The sequence below is a fragment of the Cherax quadricarinatus genome, chromosome 18 (genome assembly GCF_038502225.1).
Source record: "Cherax quadricarinatus isolate ZL_2023a chromosome 18, ASM3850222v1, whole genome shotgun sequence".
NCBI classification, from domain to species: domain Eukaryota; kingdom Metazoa; phylum Arthropoda; class Malacostraca; order Decapoda; family Parastacidae; genus Cherax; species Cherax quadricarinatus.
Genome location: NC_091309.1, coordinates 31489457 through 31513099, shown reverse-complemented (window position 1 = coordinate 31513099; position 23643 = coordinate 31489457). Strand labels below are relative to the sequence as shown.

The 23643-nt window shown below is 45.4% G+C and overlaps 1 protein-coding gene across 9 annotated transcripts in view; it reads right to left on the bottom strand.

The window, feature by feature from the left end:
* Positions 1-23643, bottom strand: part of LOC128689222 (uncharacterized) — a 413444-nt gene that overhangs the window by 46452 nt on the left and 343349 nt on the right. For all 9 annotated transcript variants that reach the window (XR_011392158.1, XM_070086379.1, XM_070086382.1 and 6 more), the window contains 2 exons: positions 22643-23168; positions 21706-22045 (listed from right to left, as the gene is read on the bottom strand). Coding sequence is in view for 8 of the 9 variants with exons in the window: in XM_070086379.1 (XP_069942480.1) it covers positions 21706-22045; positions 22643-23168 (866 nt within the window). In the remaining variant the exon portion in view is untranslated. The remainder of the gene's footprint in view (positions 1-21705; positions 22046-22642; positions 23169-23643) is intronic.

The following is a 23643-nucleotide window of genomic DNA, read 5'->3' as shown; positions in this document are numbered from 1 at the left end:
AAGTACAGTGCCTGCACTCTGAAGGAGGGGTGTTAATGTTGCAGTTTAAAAACTGTAGTGTAAAGCACCCTTCTGGCAAGACAGTGATGGAGTGAATGATGGTGAAAGTTTTTCTTTTTCGGGCCACCCTGCCTTGGTGGGAATCGGCCAGTGTGATAATAAAAATAAAAAAAAATATATTAATAACGTGCCGAATAGGTAAAATTGATAAATTAGCAAGAACTCGTTTAAAGTCCTTTCTAAAATTTTCTTTTACATTAACATAAATGAAAAAAAAAATGTACAAGTTAATAATTTTGTACAAAAAAAAATAGAAAATTTACCTAACCTTATTATAACAAGCGCAATTTAATTTAGCCTAATCCAGGTAAATATATTTTAGATAAGGTAATTTAATAAACACAATGAAATGCATTTTTTTTTCGTTAGGTTCAGAATGATTTTTTGCGAAATTATTGCATACACAAATTTTCGTTTGCCTTCTTTGGCAAGAAGAGCGTTGCTATTTAAGCCCATATAAAAAGTTCTACCTATTTTGCACGACATTATATGTATAATTATAATTCGCCTTTCGAGGGAAGTGTCTTGATAATACACTAATTTTGAAGCTGTAAACCTATAGGAGTCATACAGCATCTTGAGTGTAGGTGCAGTTCCTTGGATCAAGAACCCTTGATTATCATTAGTCCTTCACTGAGGGTGTCCAGGTGAAGGGTTGCTGGTTCCCCGAGCCCGAGCTATCTTACGGGTTTATCAGTTCCCAATTAATATAATAGAGGTTGTGCAGTAGAAGTTTTTTGGTGCAACTTTCTCCGCCCTGGAGGGGGGGGGGAGGGGAGAGTGAGGGGAAGGGGGGTGTGGGTGAGGACGTGGAGCTCCACCCTCTGCGGAAGCCAGAGGTCACTTTAATGTCTCCTGTAGTCTTGTCAGTTCGCTCGGCGTTCCCTCCGTCACCTTCACTACGGTGTATGATACCGTCATGTGTTGCCTCACAGTAATAGCGAGGAAAAAACACATGCAGAACCTGGTTTCTTTGTGACAACGTTTCGCTGTGTTCAGCTTTTATCAATTCAGTGATAAAGCTCTACAGAACGAAAAATTGTGGCAAAGCTCATCTTTATTTATAACAATCATGATACAGTTGAATTGTTTAGGGTGTGTTTAAGGGGCAGTAATGATGGTATCTAAAATATTGTTAAGTTAAACGAAGTAATCAATGTGAAGCTGATACAGGACTCACTACTAAACTGCTTCACTTACTGAGCACTTCAACTTAACAGTGATCTCTTATTCACATGTTAAAAATAAGGAAAATAAGTATATTGAGATGTTGAGAAGTGCATCAAAATGAAAATATAATTTAAGTATATTATTGTTTTCTCGAATGAAGAAGTGTCAAGTAGACGAAGAATGAACGATACTTTATGAAAAGGTCGCTAGACAGGTAAAACACACAGTGGATTCCCACGCTCATTCACGGGTACACGGAACCCCGCAGTAACGACCATTCGTACCACCACCTGCCAAACACAACGACCACTAACTGATATGGAACAAGGGGGGTCATTAGTATGCAAATTAGCGAGTATTACTCGGCGTGAAACTGCAGTGTAGGATACAGGAGCGAGACGCAACACATGAAGCTGTCTACACACTTCCCCCTGATGTCTTGAACTAATTTTTAACGATACTCCAAGCACTGTGACTGTAGCGTAAGAAAGGTATTTATAGCAAGGCTAAGAACGCCCCACCTATCATCACAGCTGATATGTCTGCCTGTTATGCTACCTTATAGATCTAGTTTGTGAAAAATAGCAACCTAGTTTGGTGCGGAAGAGCATGAGAGAATGAGCCATAACTGAAATAAATATATATGATTTTCCTATTCCATTGTCTTGGTGATGGGAAATTTTCAGTTAATTGCCTCATAACCAATGTTTGCCTTGGATGACTTTTTGTTTTTATTTGTTACAGCCGGGTCTAAATTTTTTTGTTACAGCCGGATCTAAATTTAGTATAAGAGCAATCATGGTTATTGTAAATAAATTATGATTTATCTAAAATATTAAATATTTTGTTTATGTATCAAACCTCTCCAATCTAATATATATAAATATATAATTAATGTTATAAATAAATAATTAAACTTCAGCAGTAGCGCTTAACGTTATCCACCTTTCCCTTCTTGCTGGTCCTCTTGATGACCGGCATTGTTTATATCACCTGTGTATAACAACACCTGTGTCAGACACATGTGGTTCGTAACACTTGTAAAATAATCGTGTATAGCACTATCTTCACGTTTGGTTTCATCAGTATCGTTATAGTAACAGCAACACACACCAACACAGTGTTTCACAACATCTTCAGTAAGTCACTTATTAGTATCACTTATCATCGTAATGTAACGTCTTGATTCATATTACAAACATTTTATTTTCACCCGTAATTCAATATAATGCGTGAAAAGTATAGTTTTCCTTGAACTGTATCGTATGCCGATTCCCAGAGGACGGGGGTTTAACTATTTTTGCAGTGTAGCTTCAGCGGGTGGGGGAAAAAAAAGGAATCGGAGCAATGTAGTGATGGTTTTGTAGGGAGTGTGAGAGAAGGCAGGAGCGTACCCGCCTGTGCTCCCGCTACTGAGCACCGGCATCACTTACCCACCTTCCAGTGGGCCAGTTCCAGCTGCTCAGTTACCAACTACGCTTTTACATCTGTGCTTCTTTGCTTCCCATACGAAGCTGGTATTAATACTTATTCTTTACTGTTGTTTAAAGTTTCAATGCATATTAGCAATAAAAGTCAGAACGCGTAAAAATTAATTTGTAAGGTTATTCGTGACGCCTTCCTAAGAACTGTGTTGGCGACCAGGTACTAACAACCCCGGTTGAACGACCACCAGAAGATTATCTCCAAAGAAACTTGACATACTAACTATGATTTGAAGATCTAATGACATGAAAAATATAATTACCATTAATAAAATATGTTTATTGTTGCAATCTTCATTAGAGTTTCACATTGCAAACTAGGAGGACTGGTGGTGCGAGCAGCCACAGGCGACGTACACAAGATGCCTTTTGTAAATGACAGTTGCTTTTGTTAAGATAACATTGCTATCATTATCTCGCATTCTTTCTTATCTCTACCATCTTCAGTTACCGCTGGCAGTAAGACTGTAGCTTATCGTGTTGCACAATAAGCAGCATGAAGCTGTTGAACTTTATATTAAATGTTGAAGATGTGGTGAGGGGCTAGGATGTGGTCACAGCTGCCTCCCTCCCTCAGGATAATGACCACCTGGTTCACATGGCCGCTACCTCCACCATTCTTTGCCTTCACGTGCAGCCAGATTCCTGCCGTTTAAGACGCAGATATCCTATAGATCTTTAACGAACTTCTGACTCATAAAAGTAGAACGTCCGGCGTGTAACCAAAAGGACTCTATTCCCCAAGTAGAATGAGACGTATAGGTAAGTGTTATACCCGCTGCCCATGCCCATGCCCACTTAGTAAAAAACATAGCTAAGAGCAGACGCTCTTATGGTTAGCTTCCTGGAAGAGAGAACTGAAGAACTCCAACGAAAATAAGCCACACTGCTTTGCTTTCTTTATCTCAGCCCAGGTCACTACTACTAATGGTATGTTACAAACACGTATTTTATACTTGTGTACATTTTAATAGGCGTGCGTATGTATGTCTGTCTAGTTATCTATTACCTATTGTCATTAACTAACTTAAAACTGAAATTATTTCTTAATAGGAAACTGTTACCATATTCATGCGGGCCGCCAGCGCAGCAATCTAGTTGATCAAACATTTAATAATTAAGTATATTCTTGGGTTGGGCTTCAAAAATATTACTCGCGAAATCGATCAGAGGTTAGTCAGAGGGACATACTCGGATCTGAATTCAATATATATTTTTCTTAAGAGTTTTGAAACATAGCTAAAGAATTCATTTAAATTCTAAGAAGAAATTTGTTAAAATTCTAACATTGATTACCGCCACGATGGTCAAACAAAGGATTCCAGAGAACTATTACAATAATTATGAAGGTTAATTACTAGAAATCTAATATTAACAAATATAAATATCAGTGAAGCCCAATGGTAACATTGCAGAGGAAGTCAAGAGAGATACTTAACATGTGCCAGGCTTTCACTAATATAATGAATGACTCGCAATGCATTTCAACACGTTGTTGTTGATGTTCTACTATGATTATTACAATTAACTACTTACAAATTTATCACCGTGACTCAGCAACAAAAATGTTGGGGTTCGGGTCCAAGAGCCATCATGTGGCAGTGTAATATTTTGAGTACTACTCAAGGGATATATATGTGTAGGGTAAATAATAAAACTTTCTTCAACAAAACCTAACGAGTCTTACACCGTTATACCCTTGCTACACTGTGATCCTGCAACACCCCCTGCCTTGCTACACTGTGATCCTGCAACACTCCCTGCCTTGCTACACTGTGATCCTGCAACACTCCCTGCCTTGCTACACTGTGATCCTGCAACACCCCCTGCCTTGCTACACTGTGATCCTGCAACACTCCCTGCCTTGCTACACTGTGATCCTGCAACACTCCCTGCCTTGCTATACTGTGATCCTGCAACACTTCCTGCCTTGCTACACTGTGATCCTGCAACACTCCCTGCCTTGCTACACTGTGATCCTGCAACACTCCCTGCCTTGCTACACTGTGATCCTGCAACACTCCCTGCCTTGCTATACTGTGATCCTGCAACACTCCCTGCCTTGCTACACTGTGATCCTGCAACACTCCCTGCCTTGCTATACTGTGATCCTGCAACACTCCCTGCCTAGCTACACTGTGATCCTGCAACACTCCCTGCCTTGCTACACTGTGATCCTGCAACACTCCCTGCCTTGCTACACTGTGATCCTGCAACACTCCCTGCCTTGCTACACTGTGATCCTGAAACACTCCCTGCCTTGCTACACTGTGATCCTGCAACACTCCCTGCCTTGCTATACTGTGATCCTGCAACACTCCCTGCCTTGCTACACTGTGATCCTGCAACACTCCCTGCCTTGCTATACTGTGATCCTGCAACACTCCCTGCCTTGCTACACTGTGATCCTGCAACACCCCCTGCCTTGGTACAGTGTGATCCTGCAACACTCCCTGCCTTGCTACACTGTGATCCTGCAACACTCCCTGCCTTGCTATACTGTGATCCTGCAACACTCCCTGCCTTGCTACACTGTGATCCTGCAACACTCCCTGCCTTGCTATACTGTGATCCTGCAACACTCCCTGCCTTGCTACACTGTGATCCTGCAACACCCCCTGCCTTGCTACACTGTGATCCTGCAACACTCCCTGCCTTGCTACACTGTGATCCTGCAACACTGCCTTGCTACACTGTGATCCTGCAACACTCCCTGCCTTGCTATACTGTGATCCTGCAACACTCCCTGCCTTGCTACACTGATCCTGCAACACTCCCTGCCTTGCTACACTGTGATCCTGCAACACTCCCTGCCTTGCTACACTGTGATCCTGCAACACTCCCTGCCTTGCTACACTGTGATCCTGCAACACTCCCTGCCTTGCTACACTGTGATCCTGCAACACTCCCTGCCTTGCTACACTGTGATCCTGCAACACTCCCTGCCTTGCTACACTGTGATCCTGCAACACTCCCTGCCTTGCTATACTGTGATCCTGCAACACTCCCTGCCTTGCTACACTGTGATCCTGCAACACTCCCTGCCTTGCTACACTGTGATCCTGCAACACTCCCTGCCTTGCTACACTGTGATCCTGCAACACTCCCTGCCTTGCTACACTGTGATCCTGCAACACTCCCTGCCTTGCTATAATGTGATCCTGCAACACTCCCTGCCTTGCTACACTGTGATCCTGCAACACTCCCTGCCTTGCTACACTGTGATCCTGCAACACTCCCTGCCTTGCTACACTGTGATCCTGCAACACTCCCTGCCTTGCTACACTGTGATCCTGCAACACCCCCTGCCTTGCTACACTGTGATCCTGCAACACTCCCTGCCTTGCTACACTGTGATCCTGCAACACTCCCTGCCTAGCTACACTGTGATCCTGCAACACTCCCTGCCTTGCTACACTGTGATCCTGCAACACTCCCTGCCTTGCTACACTGTGATCCTGCAACACCCCCTGCCTTGCTATACTGTGATCCTGCAACACTCCCTGCCTTGCTACACTGTGATCCTGCAACACTCCCTGCCTTGCTACACTGTGATCCTGCAACACTCCCTGCCTTGCTACACTGTGATCCTGCAACACTCCCTGCCTTGCTACACTGTGATCCTGCAACACTCCCTGCCTTGCTACACTGTGATCCTGCAACACTCCCTGCCTTGCTACACTCTGATCCTGCAACACTCCCTGCCTTGCTACACTGTGATCCTGCAACACTCCCTGCCTTGCTACACTGTGATCCTGCAACACTCCCTGCCTTGCTATACTGTGATCCTGCAACACTCCCTGCCTTGCTACACTGTGATCCTGCAACACTCCCTGCCTTGCTATACTGTGATCCTGCAACACTCCCTGCCTAGCTACACTGTGATCCTGCAACACTCCCTGCCTTGCTACACTGTGATCCTGCAACACTCCCTGCCTTGCTACACTGATCCTGCAACACTCCCTGCCTTGCTACACTTTGATCCTGCAACACTCCCTGCCTTGCTACACTGTGATCCTGCAACACTCCCTGCCTTGCTATACTGTGATCCTGCAACACTCCCTGCCTTGCTACACTGTGATCCTGCAACACTCCCTGCCTTGCTATACTGTGATCCTGCAACACTCCCTGCCTAGCTACACTGTGATCCTGCAACACTCCCTGCCTTGCTACACTGTGATCCTGCAACACTCCCTGCCTTGCTACACTGTGATCCTGCAACACTCCCTGCCTTGCTACACTGTGATCCTGCAACACTCCCTGCCTTGCTACACTGTGATCCTGCAACACTCCCTGCCTTGCTATACTGTGATCCTGCAACACTCCCTGCCTTGCTACACTGTGATCCTGCAACACTCCCTGCCTTGCTATACTGTGATCCTGCAACACTCCCTGCCTTGCTACACTGTGATCCTGCAACACCCCCTGCCTTGCTACACTGTGATCCTGCAACACTCCCTGCCTTGCTACACTGTGATCCTGCAACACTCCCTGCCTTGCTACACTGTGATCCTGCAACACTCCCTGCCTTGCTATACTGTGATCCTGCAACACTCCCTGCCTTGCTACACTGTGATCCTGCAACACTCCCTGCCTTGCTACACTGTGATCCTGCAACACTCCCTGCCTTGCTACACTGTGATCCTGCAACACTCCCTGCCTTGCTACACTGTGATCCTGCAACACTCCCTGCCTTGCTATACTGTGATCCTGCAACACTCCCTTCCTTGCTACACTGTGATCCTGCAACACCCCCTGCCTTGCTACACTGTGATCCTGCAACACTCCCTGCCTTGCTACACTGTGATCCTGCAACACTCCCTGCCTTGCTACACTGTGATCCTGCAACACTCCCTGCCTTGCTATACTGTGATCCTGCAACACTCCCTGCCTTGCTACACTGTGATCCTGCAACACTCCCTGCCTTGCTACACTGTGATCCTGCAACACTCCCTGCCTTGCTACACTGTGATCCTGCAACACTCCCTGCCTTGCTATACTGTGATCCTGCAACACCCCCTGCCTTGCTACACTGTGATCCTGCAACACTCCCTGCCTTGCTACACTGTGATCCTGCAACACTCCCTGCCTTGCTACACTGTGATCCTGCAACACTCCCTGCCTTGCTATACTGTGATCTTGCAACACTCCCTGCCTTGCTACACTGTGATCCTGCAACACTCCCTGCCTTGCTACACTGTGATCCTGCAACACTCCCTGCCTTGCTACACTGTGATCCTGCAACACTCCCTGCCTTGCTACACTGTGATCCTGCAACACTCCCTGCCTTGCTACACTGTGATCCTGCAACACTCCCTGCCTTGCTACACTGTGATCCTGCAACACTCCCTGCCTTGCTACACTGTGATCCTGCAACACTCCCTGCCTTGCTATACTGTGATCCTGCAACACTCCCTGCCTTGCTACACTGTGATCCTGGAACACTCCCTGCCTTGCTACACTGTGATCCTGCAACACTCCCTGCCTTGCTACACTGTGATCCTGCAACACTCCCTACCTTGCTATACTGTGATCCTGCAACACTCCCTGCCTTGCTACACTGTGATCCTGCAACACTCCCTGCCTTGCTATACTGTGATCCTGCAACACTCCCTGCCTTGCTACACTGTGATCCTGCAACACTCCCTGCCTTGCTACACTGTGATCCTGCAACACTCCCTGCCTTGCTACACTGTGATCCTGCAACACTCCCTGCCTTGCTACACTGTGATCCTGCAACACTCCCTGCCTTGCTACACTGTGATCCTGCAACACTCCCTGCCTTGCTATACTGTGATCCTGCAGCACTCCCTGCCTTGCTACACTGTGATCCTGCAACACTCCCTGCCTTGCTATACTGTGATCCTGCAACACTCCCTGCCTTGCTACACTGTGATCCTGCAACACTCCCTGCCTTGCTACACTGTGATCCTGCAACACTCCCTGCCTTGCTACACTGTGATCCTGCAACACTCCCTGCCTTGCTATACTGTGATCCTGCAACACTCCCTGCCTTGCTACACTGTGATCCTGCAACACTCCCTGCCTTGCTATACTGTGATCCTGCAACACTCCCTGCCTAGCTACACTGTGATCCTGCAACACTCCCTGCCTTGCTACACTGTGATCCTGCAACACTCCCTGCCTTGCTACACTGTGATCCTGCAACACTCCCTGCCTTGCTACACTGTGATCCTGCAACACTCCCTGCCTTGCTACACTGTGATCCTGCAACACTCCCTGCCTTGCTACACTGTGATCCTGCAACACTCCCTGCCTTCCTACACTGTGATCCTGCTACACTCCCTGCCTTGCTACACTGTGATCCTGCAACACTCCCTGCCTTGCTACACTGTGATCCTGCAACACTCCCTGCCTTGCTACACTGTGATCCTGCAACACTCCCTGCCTTGCTACACTGTGATCCTGCAACACTCCCTGCCTTGCTACACTGTGATCCTGCAACACTCCCTGCCTTGCTACACTGTGATCCTGCAACACTCCCTGCCTTGCTACACTGTGATCCTGCAACACTCCCTGCCTTGCTACACTGTGATCCTGCAACACTCCCTGCCTTGCTACACTGTGATCCTGCAACACTCCCTGCCTTGCTACACTGTGATCCTGCAACACTCCCTGCCTTGCTACACTGTGATCCTGCAACACTCCCTGCCTTGCTACACTGTGATCCTGCAACACTCCCTGCCTTGCTACACTGTGATCCTGCAACACTCCCTGCCTTGCTACACTGTGATCCTGCAACACTCCCTGCCTTGCTACACTGTGATCCTGCAACACTCCCTGCCTTGCTACACTGTGATCCTGCAACACTCCCTGCCTTGCTACACTGTGATCCTGCAACACTCCCTGCCTTGCTACACTGTGATCCTGCAACACTCCCTGCCTTACTACACTGTGATCCTGCAACACTCCCTGCCTTGCTACACTGTGATCCTGCAACACTCCCTGCCTTGCTACACTGTGATCCTGCAACACTCCCTGCCTTGCTACACTGTGATCCTGCAACACTCCCTGCCTTGCTACACTGTGATCCTGCAACACTCCCTGCCTTGCTACACTGTGATCCTGCAACACTCCCTGCCTTACTACACTGTGATCCTGCAACACTCCCTGCCTTGCTATACTGTACGACTCAAGTGGGTTTAGCGCTATTGTTTTATTATAATTAAACTGTTGCTCTGACTACTGTATTTTAGAACTTGTTTTCTCGTGACGTAGGAGCGATTGTGTGTGTGTGTGTGTGTGTGTGTGTGTGTGTGTGTGTGTGTGTGTGTGTGTGTGTGTGTGTGTGTGTGTGTGTGTGTACTCTCCTAATTGTGGTTGCATGGGTCGAGACTCAGCTCCTGGCCCCGCCTCTTCTCTGATAGCTACTAGGTCCTCTCTCTGCTCCCTGAGCTTTGTCATAGCTCGTCTTAAAGCTTTGTATGGTTCCTGCCTCCACTACATCACTTGCTAGACTATTCCACTTCCTGACTGAAGAAATACTTCGTAACATCCCTGTGACTCGTCTGAGTCTTCAGCTTTCAATTGCGACCCTTTGTTTGTGTCCCCTCTCTGGAACATCCTGTCTCTGTCTACCTTATCTATTCCGCACAGTATTTTGTATGCCGTTATCATGTCTCCCCTGACCCTCCTGTCCTCCAGTGTCGTCAGGCCGATTTCCCTCAACGTTTCTTCGTAGGACATTACCCTGAGCTCTGGGACTAACCTCTAGTTTCTTGACGTGTTTGATCAAGTGTGTGTGTGTGCACGTGTGTGTGTGTACGTGTGTGTGTGTACTCACACGATTCACAGCTCCTGGTCCCTCCTCTTCACTGATCACACTTGCTGCTCCATGAGCTTTATCATACCTCTTCTTAAAGCTATGTATGGATCCTGCCTCCACTGCATCACTTGGCAGACGTGTGTGTGTATGTTTGTGGGGGGGGGGGTAACATCAGTAGGAGTCCTGATATCTTTGAGCTAACACTTGAATATTTACAGCAGGTACTGGAGTTTTCTGAGACATTTTATCCCTGGATGCGAGCTTCAGTGTGTTACCACGCAGGTTCTTATATTTTACTGTTAGATGGGCAGGTGTGTCAGAAAATTTGCCTGGTGATGGAAGGAGAGAGGAAGAGAAGGTGGGAGAGAGGGGGGAGTGAGAGAGAGAGGGGATTATTATTATTATGGTGCAGCGCTAAACCCAGTAGGGCACCTTTGGGGGCGGTAGGGATGTAAGGAATTGGAGTACAGATTCAATTCCCTGAAGAAGGAACATATTAAACGCTGTAGACGTGTAACAGTAGTAAATTACTTATGACTGTGATTACTGCAGTCTATCAAGAATTATTTGCAACCTTTAAATAATTTCCTCCTCTACAACCTTTTCAAGGGATGGAGGGGCCTTCATGCTAGTGCACGGCTTTTGATCCAGGGACTCAGAGCTGCCCTCACCTTGGCTCTTTATGAAGTTTGTCTGGTAAGGTGTGAGTAGCAGCTTCACTTCCTTGGATCAAAAGTCCAGGCAAACTTCATGAAGTTTATCTAGACTTTTGATCCAAGGAAGTGAAGCTGCTACTCACACCTCACCAAACTTGATAACCTCAGCTGTCCCAGACACTGTGATCCCCAACGAGTTTAACGCTTCTTCGTGAAAAATTGCATATGCAACCCATGATCGCCTGGTACTATAGAGAGTTATAACAATAATAATTAGTAATATAACTAATATAACTACTTTTGTCCTAAACTAACTCTGTGTCATACTAGTAAGTTGATAGTTGGTGAGTAGCTTAGGAGACATAGGCAAGGTTACCTGAGGTCTGGTTACCTGAGGTCTGGTTACCTGAGGTCTGGTTACCTGAGGTCTGGTTACCTGAGGTCTGGTTACCTGAGGTCTGGTTACCTGAGGTCTGGTTACCTGAGGTCTGGTTACCTGAGGTCTGGTTACCTGAGGTCTGGTTACCTGAGGTCTGGTTACTTGAGGTCTGGTTACCTGAGGTCTGGTTACCTGAGGTCTGGTTACTTGAGGTCTGGTTACCTGAGGTCTAGTTACCTGAGGTCTGGTTACCTGAGGTCTGGTTACCTGAGGTCTAGTTACCTGAGGTCTGGTTACTTGAGGTCTGGTTACTTGAGGTCTGGTTACCTGAGGTCTGGTTACCTGAGGTCTGGTTACCTGAGGTCTGGTTACCTGAGGTCTGGTTACCTGAGGTCTGGTTACCTGAGGTCTGGTTACCTGAGGTCTGGTTATCTGAGGTCTGGTTACCTGAGGTCTGGTTACCTGAGGTTTGGTTACCTGAGGTTTGGTTACCTGAGGTCTGGTTACCCGAGGTCTGGTTACCCGAGGTCTGTTACTTGAGGTTTGGTTACCTGAGGTCTGGTTACCTGAGGTCTGGTTACCTGAGGTCTGGTTACCTGAGGTCTGGTTACCTGAGGTCTGGTTACCTGAGGTCTGGTCACCTGAGGTCTGGTCACCTGAGGTCTGGTCACCTGAGGTCTGGTTACCTGAGGTCTGGTCACCTGAGGTCTGTTTACCTGAGGTCTGGTCACCTGAGGTCTGGTTACCTGAGGTCTGGTCACCTGAGGTCTGGTCACCTGAGGTCTGGTTACCTGAGGTCTGGTCACCTGAGGTCTGGTCACCTGAGGTCTGGTCACCTGAGGTCTGGTTACCTGAGGTCTGGTTACCTGAGGTCTGGTTATCTGAGGTCTGGTTATCTGAGGTCTGGTTATCTGAGGTCTGGTTACCTGAGGTCTGGTTACCTGAGGTCTGGTTATCTGAGGTCTGGTTACCTGAGGTCTGGTTACCTGAGGTCTGGTTATCTGAGGTCTGGTTACCTGAGGTCTGGTTACCTGAGGTCTGGTTATCTGAGGTCTGGTTACCTGAGGTCTGGTTATCTGAGGTCTGGTTACCTGAGGTCTGGTTATCTGAGGTCTGGTTACCTGAGGTCTGGTTACCTGAGGTCTGGTTACCTGAGGTCTGGTTATCTGAGGTCTGGTTACCTGAGGTCTGGTTACCTGAGGTCTGGTTACCTGAGGTCTGGTTATCTGAGGTCTGGTTATCTGAGGTCTGGTTACCTGAGGTCTGGTTACCTGAGGTCTGGTTACCTGAGGTCTGGTTATCTGAGGTCTGGTTACCTGAGGTCTGGTTACCTGACGTCTGAGGTCTGGTTACCTGAGGTCTGGTTACCTGAGGTCTGGTTACCTGAGGTCTGGTTATCTGAGGTCTGGTTATCTGAGGTCTGGTTACCTGAGGTCTGGTTACCTGAGGTCTGGTTATCTGAGGTCTGGTTACCTGAGGTCTGGTTACCTGAGGTCTGGTTATCTGAGGTCTGGTTACCTGAGGTCTGGTTACCTGAGGTCTGGTTACCTGAGGTCTGGTTATCTGAGGTCTGGTTATCTGAGGTCTGGTTACCTGAGGTCTGGTTACCTGAGGTCTGGTTACCTGAGGTCTGGTTATCTGAGGTCTGGTTATCTGAGGTCTGGTTACCTGAGGTCTGGTTACCTGAGGTCTGGTTATCTGAGGTCTGGTTATCTGAGGTCTGGTTACCTGAGGTCTGGTTACCTGAGGTCTGGTTACCTGAGGTCTGGTTATCTGAGGTCTGGTTACCTGACGTCTGGTTACCTGACGTCTGGTTACCTGAGGTCTGGTTATCTGAGGTCTGGTTATCTGAGGTCTGGTTACCTGAGGTCTGGTTACCTGAGGTCTGGTTACCTGAGGTCTGGTTATCTGAGGTCTGGTTACCTGAGGTCTGGTTACCTGAGGTCTGGTTATCTGAGGTCTGGTTACCTGACGTCTGGTTACCTGACGTCTGGTTACCTGAGGTCTGGTTATCTGAGGTCTGGTTATCTGAGGTCTGGTTACCTGAGGTCTGGTTACCTGAGGTCTGGTTACCTGAGGTCTGGTTACCTGAGGTCTGGTTATCTGAGGTCTGGTTACCTGAGGTCTGGTTACCTGAGGTCTGGTTATCTGAGGTCTGGTTATCTGAGGTCTGGTTACCTGAGGTCTGGTTACCTGAGGTCTGGTTACCTGAGGTCTGGTTACCTGAGGTCTGGTTACCTGAGGTCTGGTTACCTGAGGTCTGGTTATCTGAGGTCTGGTTACCTGAGGTCTGGTTACCTGAGGTCTGGTTACCTGAGGTCTGGTTACCTGAGGTCTGGCTACCTGAGGTCTGGTTACCTGAGGTCTGGTTACCTGAGGTCTGGTTACCTGAGGTCTGGTTACCTGAGGTCTGGTTACCTGAGGTCTGGTTACCTGAGGTCTGGTTATCTGAGGTCTGGTTACCTGAGGTCTGGTTACCTGAGGTCTGGCTACCTGAGGTCTGGTTACCTGAGGTCTGGTTACCTGAGGTCTGGTTACCTGAGGTCTGGTTACCTGAGGTCTGGTTACCTGAGGTCTGGTTACCTGAGGTCTGGTTACCTGAGGTCTGGCTACCTGAGGTCTGGCTACCTGAGGTCTGGTTACCTGAGGTCTGGTTACCTGAGGTCTGGTTACCTGAGGTCTGGTTACCTGAGGTCTGGTTACCTGAGGTCTGGCTACCTGAGGTCTGGCTACCTGAGGTCTGGTTACCTGAGGTCTGGTTACCTGAGGTCTGGTTACCTGAGGTCTGGTTACCTGAGGTCTGGTTACCTGAGGTCTGGTTACCTGAGGTCTGGCTACCTGAGGTCTGGCTACCTGAGGTCTGGTTACCTGAGGTCTGGTTACCTGAGGTCTGGCTACCTGAGGTCTGGCTACCTGAGGTCTGGTTACCTGAGGTCTGGTTACCTGAGGTCTGGCTACCTGAGGTCTGGCTACCTGAGGTCTGGTTACCTGAGGTCTGGTTACCTGAGGTCTGGTTACCTGAGGTCTGGTTACCTGAGGTCTGGTTACCTGAGGTCTGGTTACCTGAGGTCTGGTTACCTGAGGTCTGGCTACCTGAGGTCTGGTCACCTGAGGTCTGGTTACCTGAGGTCTGGTTATCTGAGGTCTGGTTATCTGAGGTCTGGTTACCTGAGGTCTGGTTACCTGAGGTCTGGTTACCTGAGGTCTGGTTATCTGAGGTCTGGTTATCTGAGGTCTGGTTACCTGAGGTCTGGTTACCTGAGGTCTGGTTACCTGAGGTCTGGTTACCTGAGGTCTGGTTACCTGAGGTCTGGTTACCTGAGGTCTGGCTACCTGAGGTCTGGTTATCTGAGGTCTGGTTACCTGAGGTCTGGTTACCTGAGGTCTGGTTACCTGAGGTCTGGTTACCTGAGGTCTGGTTACCTGAGGTCTGGTTACCTGAGGTCTGGCTACCTGAGGTCTGGTTACCTGAGGTCTGGTTATCTGAGGTCTGGTTACCTGAGGTCTGGTTACCTGAGGTCTGGTTACCTGAGGTCTGGTTACCTGAGGTCTGGTTACCTGAGGTCTGGTTACCTGAGGTCTGGTTACCTGAGGTCTGGTTACCTGAGGTCTGGTTACCTGAGGTCTGGTTACCTGAGGTCTGGTTACCTGAGGTCTGGTTACCTGAGGTCTGGTTACCTGAGGTCTGGTTACCTGAGGTCTGGTTACCTGAGGTCTGGTTACCTGAGGTCTGGTTACCTGAGGTCTGGTTACCTGAGGTCTGGCTACCTGAGGTCTGGTTACCTGAGGTCTGGTTACCTGAGGTCTGGTTACCTGAGGTCTGGTTACCTGAGGTCTCAGCTTAAAATAGCTCAGGTCAAAATAGTTTAGGTGAAAGTGAAAGCACGACAAAAATTCACTTAACCTAACTAGCATCCATACCTAACTTATCCTAACTTAAGCAGCATCCATCTACAACTTTATCAAAGCAGTGCAATATTAGAACAGTTTATGTAGTGGGAATATACGTCATGGAAGCAGCTAGAAATCTAAGGAAATGTCTAAGCGAACACATGTCCATAGGACATCCCGAACAGGTGTGTGCAGCAGCGCACCGCTACCAGCCACTTGACGCAGGGAAACAAATTCCACTATTCGCAAAACTTCTCCCTAAAATGATAACCTCGCCATCACCAGACAATACTAACTACCACATCAACATCTGCTGTTACTGTGCAAGACAGGTATACAATACCGACAAGATTAATGTTAAGACACATGTGCAACATCTGTTTATCTTTATTGTACACGTTTCGCCATCCAGTGGCTTTATCAATACAGATTCTTGGACAAAATGGAAAACAGAACTATATACAAAAGATGAGGTAATCAGTCCCTCAGCCTTGGAGGTGATGTTTACAACACCATGGTTGTAGAGATTCTGAAGCGCAGGTAAGGAGACTGTCGCTTATATAGGCGTCAGTGAATAGGGACGTGTAGCAGACGAGGACATAGTCACTGGTAGGCGGGATTCCCCAGTGGAAGTAGGTCCTTCCCAAATTGATGGGCTAGTTGTAGAAGTCGCGAAGAAGGTCATGTAGATGTCCTCTGAACCAATATACCATGATGTTGCGGTGCCTGACAAGTTGTGCAAGAATCTGTATTGATAAAGCCACTTGTTGGCGAAACGTCTAAAATAAAGATAACAGATGTTGCACAAGTGTCTTAACTTTCATCTGCTGTTACTATTACCATTACTACTATTTATGATTTGTGGATAATGACCCGCTACACTCGCCTCTTTTTGTAACCTGTATATGTTCTTATTTTGTATTAAGATAAAACATCTTGCCGAGCAAAACGTCGTAATAAATGATTATCAGTTGCTCGGGTTCATTTATCTAACATATTGCCGGTAACTCTGACAATAATTTTAATTGTGACATCGTACTGATATGCGTTCTTTATCATAGTGTGAGAACTTTGTGAATACAGTCGTATGAGCACATAAGATCAGTGGAGAGTTGCAATAGGCTTATTGGTCCATGGTATGTAGTGTTGTGGTGCACGACACTGTGCACAGCAGACTGGTTTCACTCTATAGTTCTATGAAGTCAGTGTTTCCAACTGTATAAAGTCTTTCATATCTGTAACTAAACAAATTACTGTAAATAAATTAATGTGTGTTGGTAAGTGTTGCCATCCAAAAATACTCTGGTCCTACTGTCTCACTGTACCATACCTGCTCCTGTATCTTTCAAACTTAAGTTTCCCACAACATTTTACTTAACGTTGTTACTAGGAAGCTTGTTCCCCCCCCCCCTCCACTTGTAGGTAAACAACTGTTAGGTATATTTCTATTATTTCTAAATCTGAGTTGATATATCTTGAATCCATAACGAGTTTTGATTTAGTTTGGTATTTTCTGCACCATACATGTGTACCCCCCGCTTTTTTTTTTTAGGTTTATGTTCCCGTTGTAAACTTCTACTACATCAAACCATACCACGGGTGGGGATTGAACATGTGGCGAGCGAGTCGTAAATCTGGCCTGGGGTTTTAAGACTCGCAAGCCACGAGTTCAGTCCCCACCTGTGATATGGTTCGTTTGCAATCGTGTCATTATTAGTTCTGTTACATCACTCGTCCTACGTCTTGTAAGAGTGAAAGTCCACTGCTTTTACTGTCTTTTTTGGAACAGTTATTAACATAGGAAATTAATTTCGCCATTTTTATCTATGCACGTTTCAAGGACATGTCACCTTTATCTTTATTTTCTAGGTCATTTACATCTATAATGTAGTCTGGACACACAACTGCTGCTCATAATTTAAAATGAAGTCTTTCAACAACGACAAATACGACTATTATAGCTTGTGTTGCTTATACTTGTTGCTAAATTAAATATTCCATTAATTTTATTGCAAACATTTGTAAATTGTTGCTTTGGCTTCAAATTATCTGCTATCCAGAACTCTGTGGAAAGACACAAGGTATAAAGAAAACCTTTATAGTACGTCTCGTTCTATGTAGACCAAAACTTACTGTGTAAATGAAGGTTTGCTCAGGACACTGATTATTTCTAAGTTGTCGGCAAATCTTGCCTTTGAAACCCTTCCGGAGCTCCTTACACGTCCGCTTTAATTAAGTTGCGTAATATTTTAGTTACATCTCTCTACATATTACACTGCTGGGTCAGGATCTTATGTTTTTTTTCCTCTCTGAAATTACCTGCCACTTAACTCACCTCGACATTAACTAATTAAATCACAGTCATGTTCGGGTCTCCTCAGGAATGGTGTCTTGGACGATTTTTGGTTACTCTTGTTTCCTCATCCAAGTGGTTGTGAACAAGTGGCGTCCCACTGACCCAGGTGGTACACCACTAGGAGCTGCTCTCCCAGTCAGACTTCTCTCCATTTCTGCATTATTAGTAACCTGGCTGTCACCAGTGATTCAATATAGGAAACAATGTTCATGTCACCTGAAGATTCATTCCCAAGTTATTTGTTTTATTTTGCCAGAGAGAATCACCTGAGGCTGTCGTAATCAAGCGACGACTCGCTCATGTAATCATCCCGAGGGAAACAGTGAATTATGATGATACAAAATAGGTTTAACAAGTTTGTTACGTAAATTTTAGCAAGTTTACGCTAGGCTGTTATTTAAGATTTGGTACATAAAAAAAAATCTTTTGAAACGAAATGAGACTTTGTTTAAAAGTTTAATCTCCAAAGTGTAGGTGATTTGTTAAATTATTTGTCACTCAGTTGTGACTTTTATTCGTTCTTATATCTGTTATTATCGCTCTGAGACCAACTTCAACAACGTTGAAGATAGTCTCAGTGTAAGGCCGAAATGACGACACTGGATTTGTTTCACTGTCTCTACGTGTTCGTTTGTGCCATCCAATAGTGTTTATTACATTTTCGCACCTGGATCTGGAGAACAATATTTATCATGCAATTCCTGGTCTTCTACATACCTTCTGTATAATCTTGTTTATATTGTTCTGTCTCTCTTCATTATTGCTCATTCCTGAAATATTACCCATGGAATTTAGGAGACCTGTTGAGACAGGACAGCAAGGGCAGTGACTGTTAGAACCATTAACAGATAACAAATGTCTAATACATAAACAGGAAGAATGTACACTGTGATTTAAGAATACAACGAAGTCATATACGAGGTCTTGAAGCTAAGTGTTTCTGGCCGTCATAGGTTCAGTGATAAAATTATATTTTATATTTATGTGAAGCTCTAAAGTCTGTAGATCGTCCAGCACAAGGCTTCCTATAGGACTCGATCCTCTGTTTCCTAATTGTGAAATAGACATGATACCTGTGGCTCTTAATTTTCCACCATTCAGTACTATGACAACAGCACATGTGGGATACACTCGTACAACTGTTTACAGCTGACCTCAAACTGAAAAAAAAAGAAACGAAACATTTCGTTGCGTCTTAGAACCTTATCAGGTCGCAAGTGCAGATGACTCGACGCGTTGTTTAATTTCCATTTTTAGTTTGTGCATTAGTTGTAAATTATTCCAACTACAGCATATTGACTTGTGCTTGACACGGCTCTACGGACATTGATGACTGGAGGACTCTCAGAACATTTCATTATTTCTCTTATTTTGCGTTAATGAGATGTTGAACCATCGAAAGTTAATTACTGTTCCGTTAAATCCATAATTGTTACGAATGTTCTTACCGCTTTCAGTAAACAGGATACTATCAGTCTAGTATTTTTTATTATGTAAAAGAAACCAGAGTAAGCTGTCAGCGTACACACGCGTGAGCCGTGCATCTGTCAGTGGGTATTATCATGGGGAATGAGAGTAATCATGTGATACCAGGAAAGTAAGGGTAGCTGCACTTCCTCGGATCCAGCATACCTTAATTCCTAAAGTAGGGACCAAAATTGACCCTGAACGTATATGCGCTGAGGAATATACTGACTGTCAGTGTTGACACGAGCATTTGGGAGACGAGTGTGTTGTAAGTCACAAGGATGGTCATAGTTGGTCAGGTAGGTCTTGTGTTGAGTCTGTGTTGTCATTCACAAAGTAAGTGTGTTAGGTTATAGTGTTAGTAATGAACATGCTAAACATTCTTGTTCACAGAAGGAAATAGTTACCAAGACTAATTCAGTCGGTTGTCAGACAAGTCTTCAGTATTCCTGATTTTGAACGATTCCTGATTTTTCCCTAAATTTATCATTAAACTTCAGGAAGAAAGACAAAACAAAGATTAAACGCGAGTAAGTAAACATTAACATTTCTGTGATAATACACTAGATAGGTTATGCAGTTATAATGTATATGCAGCAGTTGCTTGCTGTATATTTCTTAGTTTGTATGATCTTAGAGTATTTATAAAGGTTGTGTAGGTGTGTTAGTAGTCCATGGTATGCTACATTACTCTATCTCTGATATATTGTCATATTTTATGAAAACAATATAAGTCGGTGCACTTAAAAAAAAATTATTACCAGTAATATTTAACGTATTATTGGTAATGTAATATATATTAATTAAAGATGTTAATGCCCCTAGGTAGACATTCTAATATTTATACACAATCACAGTAACCGAGGCAGCTTAACCAAAACACTTGGAAACAGAGAATAAAACCATTAAGTTTTCTGCTTCACTTTGTGGTAAATTATTGTCACATATTTTACTGCGAACAATGAAATTTGATATCTAGGGGGCTTTAATTTACTTAATTTAACATATTAAATATATTTAACCACTTAATCACTAAAAGTAAATTACGCAGAACATTAGCAAGATAAATTAGTAACCCATGTTCATGAAACAAACAAAAATGTTTATAGTTCACCTGTACGTCTTGAACTGTAGATTACTACACTACTGGTGTAAACATTACTTACCTCCTCTACATGACAGGTGGAGCAACCCATCACGATAACCACCACATTACTTTTTACGTTAATGAAAACTGGTTACAGAACCCACATGTCGGTCCTCCAACATGTGCCTCATGTCGGTCCTCCAACATGTGCCTCATGTCGGTCCTCCAACATGTGCCTCATGTCGGTCCTCCAACATGTGCCACATGTCGGTCCTCCAACATGTGCCACATGTCGGTCCTCCAACATGAATATGTAGATAGTTTTCCGATGTCTTTCAAACATTCACAGCTGAAAAGTCTTGTGTTCTCCAGCTAAGTTTTACATATATATCTTCAGTGAGTGTCTCGTGGTCTTGCTGCCCCACTTAGCCAGCCCACTGCATGCTTGTAATGCAGTGGGAAGCTTGGTGGTCTTGTCCACAGTGCAGCCTCGTTCCTCGCCAGTTTTTGGTCATTGAATACCCAGAATGACCTGGGTCACTGAGCTTAAAATTCATGTATTGGCTAATGAACGCTGGCAAGGGACGCGCTTTTTTTATTCATGTGTTGGCAATTAATAACGTGAACACAAATTGTGCTTTCGTCCTGTCTTATCTACCTTCGTGTTATGAACATATGATAGTAAACTGCTGGGCTGTGTGTGGGGTTATTCACTTGTATTGAGTGTCAGAGACAGCTGGAGAATGACCATTTCAGTGCAAGAATTTGAGCTATTAAACACCATTTTCAAAGATTATAATAATTATAATCAAAGAAATGGTGTTTAATTGTTCAAATTCTTGAGTTTCTCTGTCTTTTGAGTCAAAATACTCTTTATTTTTCCATTACTTTTTTTTGTGTGCAAAAAAGTGCTAGACTGCTAATTATTAAATGAATAAAATTAATGTTCACGAATATCATTTCTCCAGCTTCTTGGGCTAAACAAACCGTCTGTATCGTTTTACTGTGTTATTCAATTTGGAAGTGATCCTCAGACGCCTGTGACCACACTTGGTGGCTATTATACCCTTGCCTGTGGTCACAGGCTTCTGGGGATCACTTCTCAAGTGAATATCACACAAATATCATTCAGATATGATTGCTTAATAAAAAGACTAAATATGTGACCTGGAGAAATGATATTCTTTGTATTTTTCCATCCATTATTTTCACTCTTTTATAATGGCCGTAATTGTTGAATGTTACAGCTGGGGAAAACTGTATTGGGAAGATAGCTCTTTTTTTGTTTTTGTTTATGTTTATGAAAATGTTAATGCTAGAAGAAAGTATATGTAGGGAGCTACGTTGTCAGGAGGGTGTCAGTACTCACCAGGTTCTGGAGGGCCAGCAGCTGGTCTCTTGTGTTGTTAAGGTCCCTCAGAACACTCTTCAGGTTGTCGTGTTCCCATGGTTCCATTGGGTTCTTCTCCCTGGACCACTGGTCCATAGTGGGACCACGGACCAGGCTCGTGGCCGGGGACGAGTTTTGGCTACGTCCTTCAGGTTCCCTCGAGCCTTCCTCGCCGACGCCACCCCCTCCAGGCCTCTCACCGGGGCCTCTAGGACTCTCCTGGCCCTCCTGTGGTGTAGTCACTCTGCTGCTGGGAGTCGCAGCACCGGGAATCTGCGGCAGTTTCCGCCGCCCGCTCATGCGGTGTATAGTGTGGTACCTGACGTAGGGCGAGACGAACAGCAGTTATATATATATATATATATATATATATATATATATATATATATATATATATATATATATATATATATATATATATATATATATATATATTATTATTATTATTATTATTATTATTACAAGGATCTGTTTTACAGGCTAAGAGCTGTTATTCTACCTCAGTTCATTCGTAAGTCCAGCCCTATCGAAGGTATACTACAACACCCCAGGATGCCACTCACAACAGTCGACTAACACCCAGGTACCTGCTTTCTGCTCGGTGAATAGGAGCAACAGGTGTATGAATACATCTCCAACGTTTCTCCCCATGCTGGGGATCGAAATTAGGACACTCAGTGTGAGTTGAGGTTGTTTATATACGCTTGTGTTCCAGCTGCTTCTGAGCTTTAATTATTATGATGTGCAGTATTACTGTGTGGGAGTACTGTGGTGGTTCTCTGGGTGTAGGGATACGGTTTTGGAAGTACGGTCTTAATATTGGTATGGTAGTATTGTGGGTATGGAGAATATGAGGGTGATGGTACCCTCACAGGTATGAGTGAAGCGGTTTACAATGACAGGCTGCCAGACTCACCTGAAGGGGTTGTCAGGGTCGTCAGGAGGCGGTTGTGAGGGTGGAGGAGGCGGATGAGAGTCCGATGGTGTCTTAGTATCTTGTCGGGTGGTCAGGTCCTGCCAGAAGTTGAGTGCCGCTGGGCGTGTGTTGCGTGTTCCTGACGCCTCTCTCCGTGATGACACCTCCCCGTCACCCTCCACGGAGGTGTTGAGAGACGTGGTCATGGGGTCGTCACAAGACTCGTCGAGACCACCTTTGTTAGGGCCGGAAGGGCAATCGGTGGGTCCCGACCACTGGAATTTGTGGGAGGCCCTGAGGGAGTCGTATGCCCAACGGGTGGGAGCCACTCTCCTGGGCAGGTTCTCGTACACTGGGCAGGAGTCCAGCGGGGTGGCAGGGGCGGCAGTCATACTTGGATGGCGTCGCAGCCCCATCACGCCTCCAGGGTCCTCCCCGCCACCCGTCACCAGGGCGCGCCTGTTAGCGCTTAGGTTGGGCGTCTTGTCAGAGGCAGCTGTGGGCGCGTCAGGGCCCACGCCCACGTCTGTAGGGAAATAGTGTAGTTAGTGCTGCAACACGGGTCAACGACAGTCAATAGTACAGCAGCACAGGTCACATGTCTGGCAAATTTTGTTTTTGACTACAGTATGTTAATCAGTCGTGGAAAGTAGCTAAGAGCTGTTGACAGTGTAGACTAAACAAAAAATATCTTTATGGGATTAAATCTGCTTAAACTTCAAGCCACGGACACGCTGTATGAGCCATACGAATTTAGTGCTCACATACGGTTTACAGCAACTTTCTTAATTATAGTAGGTTATATTAGGTTAAATTGAATTACTGTCGTCTATCAATAAAAACTGACCAATTATAACATACCACAACGGCAATAAATAAAATATTAGATAAAGGCGAAAAAAGTCATGATGCGAGGACAGAAAAGTCACCGCCATTCACCTGTCGTAACAACAATGAAATAGTGTTAATAGAAGGATGGGTTGTACTGTTGTACTGTTGTA